The following is a 12,879-nucleotide window of genomic DNA, read 5'->3' on the forward strand; positions in this document are numbered from 1 at the left end:
TAGTCAATAAAAAAGCTAAAGAAAATTGATTGACAAAACTTGGAAACATTGAATAAAAGAGCAGGAAAATGCGTAATTTATTTTACGCTCAAGCTATTTCATAACGTTTTATGGAACTTTTATCTAGTATTATCCCATATTGTGTATTTTCATAATAAAATTTCGCATTATTCCAAGTCTGTCTTGGGAGGTCTATGCGCTCCTTTTATGAGCAAACCGAGATTCTAAATAGGGGTGTAAATCGTGCACCCTGGTCTCTGTGTCTTTCTATACAGGATTTTTCCATGGGAAATCCTATTGCAAATCTTGCAGACTGATAGAGCTGATTCGGATTTTGCAGACTTTAGCACATTGAAAAAAGCACAATTGGCACATTATTCCCCATCCTGAGGTCTGAAACGTGGGGCGATGCCATAATCACACACTTGCTAATTACCACACATCATAATTTCATCAATTGCCGGTATGGAATTTCTGCGTCAAATTTGCCCAGGCCTAGCACCAGGATTGGAATGCCCTATGTGTATCACAATGCAGTGAGCTGAGTACTTACTGCTTGATTTACAATCCAAGCCCTTCATTGCAGTCAAGAATGCGTCACCCAACCAGGCCTGGTATGCTGGATTTGAAATCATGGTAAGTTGTGTTGTGGAATCCCTGAATAGAAGATTCTTTCCACCGTAGCTTGAAGAGTCGAACATCTTAAAAGTGGAGCTTCCATCGTGAAATAGTTTCTGTGGTATTAAAAAGTAAAGCAAAGGGTATTAACCAAGTACATATTAAACACAATATCCATACCCCGTTGGCCTGTTAGCTAATGTTTCGATCAACCAGGGCTTTACAGTCTAGCAATCATCTATCAAGTGGCTTCACAAATCACTTGTTTGAATACCATCCAAAGCTTCCGGGTCAACCAGTAAACCGGGCACTTCCGTGGGCCGAACTTGAGGTACAACACCTGACTACCAATGATCCACCAAGATTCATAACACTTCTGAACATCAATTAGCAGTATCCTGATACAACCCTTCCCCCTTGCAAAGTGCTTAGAGGCAGTTACCAGCTTTATGTAGAACTTTCCAAAAACCAAACATAAATACAGTTTTATTTACAGTCTTTCTTCTATTTCTTATTTGGACAGTTAATGATAAATAAGGCTTCATTTAGTAATATTCATGCAATATCTCTGGTCATGCAATGTAAGTTGAAAGACCTTATGTTGAAGCTTCCTTACAGCTCTGGAGGGGGCATCGGGAATGTTGTTGATATCCATGTAGAATGCTACAATGTGGGCTTTTCATATATGAAGAGGAATAATAACCCTTGTTTCAGTGGCAGACCCTCTAGTACAAATGAAGAGTTTGGCTCATTTTTTTGCGAATTGTGTTTATGAGAGGACCTTTGCTCTTCTATCTTTTTATTACTATTTTTATATTTTCACCTCTCTGACTGTTGTATTTTATTTATTTATATTTCTTATAAAGCGCAGGAACTCGATCTCCGAGGAGATATCTCCGCGCTATGTTGTTCCGAAGATAAGTAAAGACAGAGAGTTTGTGTGACATATCTAGGATTGCTGGGTAGGAAACAAGTGCGTCTTCAGACATTTTCTAAAAGTAGCAAGATTGGAATTTTGTCTTAAAAAGAGTGGTAATGAATTCCATAAAGTAGGACCTCTAAATGCAAGGGCTCGGCCTCCTTGTCTTTCTCTTTTGATCCTAGGGATCTGTAGCAGAGCTTGATTTTCAGATCTTAAGGTTCTTCCTGGTTGATAGGGGTTCCCAGACCCCATAAACAAGTACTGAGCCTTGTTGCTGGAGTCTGGCATGTATATATATCGTATTGTTACCTTCTTATAACATTATATAAATATATATATATATATTAAAAAAAATTTAAGAAGGTAACAATACGACATATACATATGTATCACTTTCGATCCTTTCACGTCACTCTCCCACCAGTGGATGTCAGGATACGGACACCATTACTTTGTGCAAAATTACTTTTCCTTAGTTTTTCACAGTCCGCCACGACGATATATATATCTTAAATTCCACCTCCAGGCAATGCTTAATTTGAGCTGGTGGTTTCCGGTGCCCAGCGCCGGTACTTAATTGTCAACACCGGGGCATGTACCAGTCTGCCACATGGTAGTGTTGCTAAAAATGACTATTGATTGCCGCCCAAGCCACTCTTATAGCTTTGGCAGCCTAGAGTGGACTGAATTGTTACAATTGTAAGAGTGTGATGATTAGTAATTGTTTTTGGTACTCCCATTGGCAGTGGCCTACTGAGGAGAGCCCTGGCACTTTTATGTTTACAAATTAAGCACTGCCTAAAGGAGAATTATTCTCTCAACTCCTACCATTGGCTCTGTTGTGTATCAGTCCACCTCCTATACAGTATTTGCAATATAATGCATAAGGAACTATTTTACATCTCAGTAGTACACTAGATCATTAGACATTGAAATTATTTATAACATATATGCATTTTATACAGAAAACAAGTGTATTTATTCTGTCTACTTGCAGTGCAGCAGGTTTTCTTTAATGTTTTAGTCAGGACTCAAATTGAAGCTAGACCTACTGGCGTTTACCAATGCTTGTTACTGTGCACAGATTCATCAAGAAAAACAAAACAGTAAAAAAGCATTGCATGGGAAGCTTGAGTTATTCACAGCCACTGCTATTTATTCATAGCCTCTCACCAGTTCATTATATTTTTTCCAAGTGGTCTACCAGAGGTCAGACACACTCAAATCAACTTTGGTCTTCCACTAACGGAGTCAACCCAACACCGAATTCAGCCACAATGGACTCCCTACCTGACATGCAACTTGAGTCCAAAGGTAAGAGCCGGAGCAATACTAAAGGGAGGGCAAGTACAACTTGCATATGGGTAATAGATAGAGTCTTGTGGAGAATTGTAGGAAATCCGCCTTTTCTGTATGGTCACCACAGGTTTTTAACTTTCAGCTGGACCCTATGTTTTTTCTGCTTTTAGAACTCTGTGCACCCCAGCCCTGTGCTCCCCCTTTAAACATGTTTGAATTAGCATATTCCTAATCAGTATATTTGACTTCCATATAAATCCCTAGTATTTGGTACAAAAAGTACCCAGGGCCTGTCAGTTAAATGTCACTAGTGGACTGCAGCTCCTATTGTGTCATCCACTAGACGGACAGTGTAAAACATGGGTTAGGCATGTCACTTACCATGGCAGCTTAAAAACTGCAGTTCGACCTATCAAAATATACTCTTGACAGGTCAAAACCTCCCTTTTAAATATTAATAGGAGACAGGCTGCAATAGCAAACCTGTGCCATAGCTTTCAGGAGGTTGAGCTCATGTTAATTAGTGACTTTGAGGGCTCACCCTGATAAAGGTTGTGATTATTTATTGACGTGGGTAATCACCCACCCCAAATAATCCAATTTATTATAAGGACGAAGTGCAGTTTAATGCTTGTCGCAAGGTGTTTCCTGAAAACGTGTGTCTTTTGATTTTTCCTGAAATGGAGGAGAAATGGTGCCTGTTATATTTAAATTCTTTGCGCATTGCAGAGAAAGTCTGTTTTTCTTCCTTGCACATATTGGTTTTAAGCGCTGCCATGTTAAGGGGCTATGTGTTGAAGCCCGTTCTTGTATTCATGAATAGTTGCCAGCAAGCAATCTGTACTAGACTTTAGGAAAGAGGTAGAGCCTGTGTTGTTTCATGGCAAAAGAGGATTCTTTTTGACGGATGACCTCATGTCCAATATAGAGCTCCTTAAAGTGGATACCTCCCTGAACTGGCTGCCAATGAATCCCATGACTGGCTTAGAATACATGGTTTAATTTGTTAAGACAATTACAAGTGTTGAGGGTAGAATCATCTATCCTCGAGGCTGAGCGCAAAATTGACTTAGAAACAACATGGTTTCTTATCTACAATCCATGAATTTATTTGCAAGCTTTGAATTTTCAAAAGAAGATTAAGACGTCATGTGTCAACATAGCTTCATTGTATACATAATGATATTCTTATGTAACAATATTGATGAAACAATATCCTTTTCGATTCACCCAATGCATTTCGGGTCATGCAAAAGTGACCCTTCGTCAGGGGTCTGAAACAAGGGACAAACAGGACCATATTAGTCACTCCTAGATAATATAGAAATAATACTGGACATAAACATTACACATGGGTAGTAAGGTGACAATTATTTTGAAAGGCGCGATCTGACTTCGTGCGACGACCAGAGCGCAGTGCTTACACTGGTATACTGTTTTCTCATTAAAAAGGTGAATTTTGGGTACGATATACCTGTCACTTTCAGGTTTGTGATGCTATAAGTGTACTGGTTGGCCTATTCTGAGGTCTTGTTTCTAATTCTGCAATAAAAATAAATTTTAAAAAAAAAGGTGAATTTTGAGTGCACAGGGATTACACACTTTTTAATTTGTTAAGACCTCATATTAGGTGGCCCAATTCTGTATCAGTTATCATCTATCGATCTGCACTACTGTTAGGCGGATGTATGACGTTACAACGCATACATTCACAACGCATACCATTACAAAAAAACTTTTACAACGCAGGATCCATTACAACGCATGCCATTACAACGCAGCTGCTATTACAACGCATTCCATTACAACGTAAGTATGGGTATGTTTTTTTTAATTAATGGGAATGTAATAATAGTGTAAGTGTTGGATAGTGTAGGGGTTAAAATTACTATTCTAACTCCAGGGGGGTGTAATAGTAGGGTAAGTGTTGGATAGTGTAGGGGTTAAAATTACTATTCTAACTCCAGGGGGGTGTAATAGTAGGGTAAGTGTTGGATAGTGTAGGGGTTAAAATTACTATTCTAACTCCAGGGGGGCGTAATAGTAGGGTAAGTGTTGGATGGTGTAGAGGTTAAAATTTAATTGAATACTTACCCATACTTACGTTGTAATGGCATGCGTTGTGAAAGCAGCTGCGTTGTAATGGCATGCGTTGTAATGGCATGCATTGTAATGGATACTGCGTTGTAAAAGCTTAGTTGTAATGGTAGTGCGTTGTTTTAGTTGCGTTGTAATGGCTGTTTCCCCTGTTAGGCCCAGATACAGAGAAATCCTATAGTCTTCTTAGGAAAATTTAAATGTTTCAACCATGATGACTTGTTGATCTGATTATATCAAAAGTCCTAGGATTTTTTAAAGAGACGATTGGAACAGCAGTACCCATACTGGATTGTAAGATGAAGATGTCCCAAAAGTGCACTGAAACCAATCACACATAGGTCTGTCGTATGCGATCCTCAAACATCCTATCATTATGGGCATCCGAAACCATGAAGGTGGAGTACCATGGGCTTGTTTCAAATAAAACAGAATTTGATTGGCATTGGAAGGTCAGGTGTCAATGATCAAGACAGCATTCAGTACATCTGACAATATGTTGTCTACCATCTCTGCAGCATGCTGTAGGGGTGTAACAAAGGCCCCAAGCAGCCTCCACAATGCAGGGGAGGGGGGGGACTCCCAGAGTTTTTTGTTTTGGAGAGGGTCCCTCACCCTCTAAACCAGGCCATTGCATGCCTTGCCTGCAGAATGCATGCAATGGCATGTAATAAGAAATAGTTAAGCTCTCAGGAAAGCACTCTGCTTTACTGAGCAGGCTCCGACAGTGCAGGGGGCACAACAATGTTCAGGGGGCCCCCACTGAGCCCAAGCCTAATGAAGGTCTGCAGGACATCGGGTCCCTCATCACAATCTGCAGGGGAGCCCCATCATTTTGCGTTACACCATTGGCATGTTGTAAAGTGTGGCAAGCATGACAGGCAGTGTGTTATTTGTGTGTACTTTATTAGAGGTTGTAAGGGGGATGTACATGATATTGTTAGGACTGGCTGTGCCTGGGTGATCTGTGTGAGTGGGATACATCCCTAACCAAGGGATGGTGCTGGGTGAGGTGGATGGGAGGATTGGAAACCATAACAGAAACAAAACAATTAACCCCTTCCCTGCAGGGGTAACTCCCCCACGGTGCAGGGGGGCGGGAGTGCGTGCAGCGCCGCGGTGCTCATGACGAGACCAGGTCGTCATGAGTCACGGTGGAGCTGTGCTTATGAGGAGCTGGTCTCGCCAGGACCCCGCCCACTGAATAATTTGCCCGCAAAGGAGGGGAATTAACCGCGCGTGGGCGGAGCGGAACCATTATGACGAGACTAGCTCGTCATGAGCACAACTCCACCGTGACTCATGACAAGCTGGTCTCGTCACGAGCACCGAAGGGGTTAAGGCCAAGCCCCTCGGATGTTGACAATACTACTTAAAAAGTGGCCATGCGCATCTGTGTAAACGTGGGACACTTTTTAAGTAGTATTGCCAAGATCCGAGGGCCTGGCCATAACTATTTGCACTAATTGACTGTATTTAATTGTTCGCCCTTCAATCTGGTACATTAAATCCACTCTTTTCTTTCTGAATCCACTCTTTTTTTTCTGAATCCACTCTTTTTTTTCTGATACCCGCAGTAATTGTACCTGGTTTATCATTAATGTTTTATGGACTGTGTATAGTGTGTTTATCTATTGATGAATGGACTTGGATGTCTCATGAGTTTTAATCTGTTTGATATCTTTTATGGTTATTTATTTAACCGAATAAAGAGACTTTGTTACTTCAAATATAGCATTAACAGCTCTTTTAGAGCCTTGTTTAGTTGTATTCAATCTACTAACAAAGGGAAGGCCAGGGTTAAGAGTTGTTACCCCGGCAACCCTTAATTGACCTCCTATGAGCACTATATCATAGCTCAAAAATCAATATTACATTAGGTTTTTTCTAATCTGAGTTTCGTTACATCTTGCACACGTGTCTGATTACACAAAAAGACAGGTTATGCGAACTTTGGAGAGGTGCAAAAAAAGAGCAAATTTAGATATATTTAATACTATTTCATTGTAGGAGGGAATGAAGCAAACAGAAAGATGGCACCACAGTAAAAACAGAGAAAACGGATTGGGAAATAATTGCAAAACTGAAAGATACTTTTAGGGTTCATTAACCATTTTACATGTCTAGGATTCAGCTTTTCTCAAAATAACTGAGAAAATTTATGTTGAAACATTTTTACCACTTTACCTTAAATTTACTTTCATTTTTCCCATTTGAAAACGGTATGTATTGTTACATAAAAATAGCAAAACTAGTGTGAAATGAATTTTTACCATTTTGCTGCGTGCTTGATAAGTACTACAGCAACCAGGAGTAGCTTTCAAGCTAATATTTGGCATCAAGACACACATGGCCGAAACTGATTCTGCATTTCACAAAGCCCCACCATTGTAGGGACTAAAAGTCTAGTTCCTAATTAGAATTTGAGTGCTCAATTGAAAACAGTGTAGTGCTCCAGGGCTCTAATGGCCAGTAGAAGCCCGTATTATCATCATTCCAATGTTTAACAATGGCCACATGGAGCCGGAGTGTATTTCAAACCCCTGGGGTTCAGTGAGGCCTTTGTTTACAAATTACAACATTCTGCCCTCTAGGGGCGGAATGTTCTGATAGCCTTAGAGACTGCAGCAGAGGGCTCTACAGGCCATTAAAGGAACGTTCTCCTGTTAAAGGTCTGAGCCGGAGCGAGCCTGTGATGGCTGTAGAGCCCGCTACAGCAGGCACTAATGCTATAATAGAGACAGTTCCAAACTCTTTAAGGATTAATTTAGATTCAACTGAGCTCAGGTTGTGGGCAAATGAGACTTAAATATTGACTTTTTGATACGTTGGGAAAAGGGGTTTATAACATGTTTTTAGAGTAGGTTACTGTATTGCAGTATCCAGTTCAAAACCCTTTCGTCAACGTTGTCTTTCATATTTACAGCTTTATGTTTTTGCATAATTTCCCACTATAGTTAAATAATGCTTCTTGGCACTGTGCGAGAAAGATTCAACAGTAAAATATATGATTGTCTGCAGCATATATATTGGAATTTTCTTCCAAAGAAAGACTCATTTGGTCTTTTTATAAACATTTTAAAAATCTTCGGGTAAAATACATAATCCCTTCTTTCCCAGACCATTCCAAATGTACCCCCCCCTCCCCCCCAGAAAGTTAAAATATCACTGTATACTCGTGCAATATACTCGTGCAATAGGGGGCCGGTAGTTAAATATTTTCTAGGGCATCTTCCAGTTCTCATTCCAGACCATGTAGTACTGAGAGTGCAGACAGATGCAATATTGCTAAGTGACTCATTAGTGGTAATATATAAAACCAGGATCCCAAGCAAAGACCACGCCAGGTCAAACACAGGCACAGACTCCGTAATAGTTGCAAACAGGAAAGTTTATTTCATATACATATCAAGATGAGACGTTTTGACCGCAAGCATGCGGTCTTGATCACATAACGGATCACATAACGAAAAAAAAAATTATTCCCAAGTTCGACGATGCAGCAAATAACATGGGCACAGACTCCGATTAATATGCAGCTTTATTTCACAAAGACATGGTCCATATGAAATGTTTCGATCGCCAACCTGCGGCCTTTATCACATGAATATATATATATATATATATATGGAATAATATATTTTGATTCCTGTTAATAAATGTGCAAAGCCTTTCTTTTCAGTTTCATTTGGACGTTCTACCAGTTCCTGTTTAGTGCTTCTTTATCCATGCTAATTTATATTTGTATAACTGCTACAGGCCTCCTGAATGGTCATCCTTGAGAGAAGAGACATTGCCACCCCACAGTATATCTCCATGGAGACTGGGCTATGCTTTCCCTCCTGGGGGAGAGCTTGAACTTTGCAGGATTACTGCTCTTCCCTCCTCTAACTTTCTCCTTCTTCACATCATTGTTATCCCTTCTGCTCCCAACCTGGGGGGGAGATGATTTTAAAGTCTATTTCAATGGCACATTTTCACCGTTACTTGCTCCTGCGGCTTGCAGCTCTACAATTGTCATCTAAGTCTGACACCGAAGGCCCAAAAAACTTTAGTCCTCGCAATTATTCTGTCTTTGCTTGGCTATTTTGTGCTTGTTTTTTTGCAGCTTTTATAGAGCGCGAACTGGACCCGAAGGTATTGGAGCGCTTTACATGATCACCAGTTACGTTACACAAGGACACATTCATTTTTTTGGTAGGCAAAGGGAGATTAAGTGATTTGCCCAAAATCACAGGATGTTGCGTTGACCCGAGGCTTGAACCTTGGTTTCCTAGCTTCAAAGTTGGCAGTCTAGCCGTAAGGCCACATCCTCTGTTCCATCTTACTGATTTATCTTACCTGCCTATTGACATTCAACATCTAGAATGAGTCTTTAAATCAGTCATACTTCTTCCCTTCAAACGTTTTACTACAGATGTTCTGACAGTCCTTTCTGACCATCTTGTCTCTCTTCGCTGCCTACCTTTTTCATTCACTCTTCAGTTCTGCTGCCTTTTTCTATCGCCTGTTCCCTCCTTACATCACTTCTCCCCTTACTGTTTATGCGTCCTCACTGCCAACACTCTGCCACCAAAGTCAGGCTGGGAACCCTGTCCTCCCCCATTTAGCCACACTCAATCTCAATGTTGTGATCTTCTTGTCCTGAAGGTGCGGAACTCCCTCCCTGCCTGTCTATGCCATTCTTCCCGCTTGCATATTTCTAGAACTTCTGAAAAATCTTAAAGTCTACACAGGACTTGCCTGACAGTTTCTAGTACCCTTTCTCATAGCTGCCAAGGTTTCAGATTGCTATGTGTGACATTTTTATAATTTTAGTGTAATTATGAGTGATATTTCAACGACTGTGAGTGACACGTTTTCGCGTGCAAAATCAAGCAATGAAGACGAGGCAAACACACACACATATATATATATATATATATATATATATATATCAGAAATTACACCCATTTGAGCACTAGAAATGGAAGGTACTTAACCCCTTCGATGCTGATGACGAGCTCAGCTCGTCATCAGCCACAGGGGGCGTGTGCGGATGACGAGCTGAGCTCGTCATCTAAAGCGGCTTTTAGAAAAAAAACGCGTAGCGCGAAAATAACCGCCGCAGCGATGCGGTTAACCGGAGACGGATTCTGTGTGAGTGCAGAACAGGCATCATAGCTGCCAAGTTTTCAGATTACTTATATGTGACATGTCCATGATATTAGTGGATTTACGAATGATATTTAACTGCCAACTGTGTGACACTTTCTCATGAGAAAAAAAAACATGTAAAGAGGTGCATGGAGAGAGATAAATATAAGAACTTATCCACAAGAAGATCTACTTGGTGCTTTCCTGAGGCTCAGCCGGGAGAAGCAGGCGTGTTACTATTTTAATCGTTCTTTTATCTTATGTGTGAATGCTAGTTGCTTTCCTGAGGCTCAGCCGGGAGAGTTGGGGTGTGTAACCGTTAAGTGGTTTTTGATTTAAAAAAACTCACTTACATGCTTGTGACACCTTTGGCATTACGCGCTGTGTTTCTTCCACACTCACAGTGATACCGCGATCCCGTACAGCCAATGAGGAGCTGATCGGGGATTGTCGCGGGCGCCATCTTAAAAGGATTGTGGGGTGGCGGTTTAGTCGATTGCAGACTCCCACACTCTGGAATATTTAAATAGCCCTAATCTACGCGCGCTCATCAGATCTACTTGGTGCTTTCCTGAGGCTCAGCCGGGAAAAGCAGGTGTGTTACTATTTTAATCGTTCTTTTATCTTATGTGTGAATGTTAGTTGCTTTCCTGAGGCTCAGCCGGGAGAGTTGGGGTGTGGAACCTTTAAGTGGTTTTTGATTTAAAAAAAACTCACTTACATGCTTGTGACACCTTTGGCATTACGCGCTGTGTTTCTTCCACACTCACAGCGATACCGCGATCCCGTACAGCCGATGAGGAGCTGATCGGGAATTGTCGCGGGCGCCATCTTAGAAGGATTGTGGGGTGGCGGTTTAGTCGATTGCAGACTCCCGCCCTCTGAAATATTTAAATAGCCCTAATCTACGCGCGCTCACCAGATCTACTTGGTGTTTCCTGAGGCTCAGACGGGAAAAGCAGGCGTGTTACTATTTTAATTGTTCTTTTATCTTATGTGTGAATGTTAGTTGCTTTCCTGAGGCTCAGCCGGGAGAGTTGGGGTGTGTAACCTTTAAGTAGTTTTTGATTTAAAAAAACTCACTTACATGCTTGTGACACCTTTGGCATTACGCGCTGTGTTTCTTCCACACTCACAGCGATACCGCGATCCCGTACAGCCGATGAGGAGCTGATCGGGGATTGTCGCGGGCGCCATCTTAGAAGGATTGTGGGGTGGCGGTTTAGTCGATTGCAGACTCCCGCCCTCTTCCTGCTCCTTTAAATGACAATCACCTGGCGAGGGCGCAGCAGGCGGGCGTGCCGGCAGCGCGCCAAAGGCGCGCCTAAGGCAAGCCCGTCTGCGCCCGTCATCGCCCAGTCATCGCCTCTCGCCATTCCCCCTGGTCGAGCCTGCACAGAACTCATGCGCTACGACAGGCTGACGCTTATCGCTTTCAACCAAAGCCACGTGAGTTGTGGGGTTCCCCCAACTGGCTTGGGAGAGACTGCCCTGAACTGCAGGAGGTGTGGGTTTGCCACTCCAACACCATGTCGGGTGGGACAGGGAAATAGAGATAAACCTATGTTGTTCAGGGTATGTCAATTAAATGTCAGGTCCCTTGTCAAGCACCATATGGAGGTGCAGCTGTTTCTCACCGAGGAAAGGCCAGATGTTCTTTTCTTATGTGAAACATGGCTACGGGATGATATGGCGGGGATTCTCAATCTTACCCTCCCCACTGGCTACCTGATTAATATCATTAACAGGGATTCTAGGGGTGGTGGCATAGCCATAATTTATAAAGCGCAGTGCCCCTGCTCCTTTACTAAGGAAGATATTTGGGGATGTGAATGTGCTCGTTTCAGGATTGAAACAAGTGCACATTTTTCTTTCTCTGGATTGTATGTCTATCGTCCTCCTGGGCCACTAACCAAGTTCATCGAGGCACTATTGGAGACAGTTAGTTCCATGGTAGTGGGATCCGCCAATTTTACGATTGTGGGAGATTTTAATCTTCATTTTGATCAAATCCAAGACTCGACCATTCAGAATCTGTTGGCGGATCTGGAGGCCCTACAGCTTGAACAACTTATATTAGAGGCCACCCATATTGCGGGACACATATTGGACCCGGTTTTCTCCAATATCCCAGGTGTGAGTATAATTCCGCCTAAGCCTATGGGATGGACAGACCATTACTTAATTGAATTTAAGTTTAACATCACTGAGCCTTTCAGGCCAGGTAGGGAGAACCCGGTCTTTAAGAGGCCCTGGCACAAATTGAAATCAGAAGATCTTAAAGTGGCCCTGGGCACCTTCCCCCTACGAAATCTGGCTGATCCGGAGCTGGCTTACAGTGCCTTCTGTAAATGGATTCTGGGAGGACTGGACACTCTTATACCAGCCAAATGGTCGAAAGGGCGCAAGTCAAATTCTAGCCCATGGTATAACGAATCATTGAGAACTTTGAGGAAGGAATGTAAAAGGGCAGAGCGGATATGGAGAAAGAAGTATAATAGCAAAGATAAAATAAAATACTTGAGGAAAATAAAGCAGTATCATAAGGCTATCTGCTCTGCACGTGCCACATTTTATGCGGAAGAGATTAAAAACAGCTCAAACCCGACTAAATGCATTTTTAAAATCGTAAATAATCTTAAGAGCAACAGAGCTATCTCGTCCATTACATCTGCTCAGCAATGCGAGGAACTCGCCACCTTTTTCGTTGAAAAAGTTCAAAAAATGTATCAATCCTTTCCGCAGTATCACCAACCCCCATCTGCCCCTGCTGGGGAAAAAGCTGAGGGCCCCACCCTGGCTTTAAT

At 42.0% G+C, this 12,879-nt stretch overlaps 1 protein-coding gene across 4 annotated transcripts in view; it reads right to left on the reverse strand.

Annotated features, from left to right (window-relative positions):
- MELTF (melanotransferrin) overlaps positions 1-12,879 on the reverse strand; it is a 224,771-nt gene that overhangs the window by 107,554 nt on the left and 104,338 nt on the right. For all 4 annotated transcript variants that reach the window (XM_086944248.1, XM_086944249.1, XM_086944251.1 and 1 more), the window contains exon 8: positions 554-734. In XM_086944248.1, the coding sequence (XP_086800374.1) occupies positions 554-734 (181 nt within the window). The remainder of the gene's footprint in view (positions 1-553; positions 735-12,879) is intronic.

Source organism: Lissotriton vulgaris, chromosome 11 (genome assembly GCF_964263255.1).
Source record: "Lissotriton vulgaris chromosome 11, aLisVul1.2, whole genome shotgun sequence".
NCBI lineage: Eukaryota > Metazoa > Chordata > Amphibia > Caudata > Salamandridae > Lissotriton > Lissotriton vulgaris.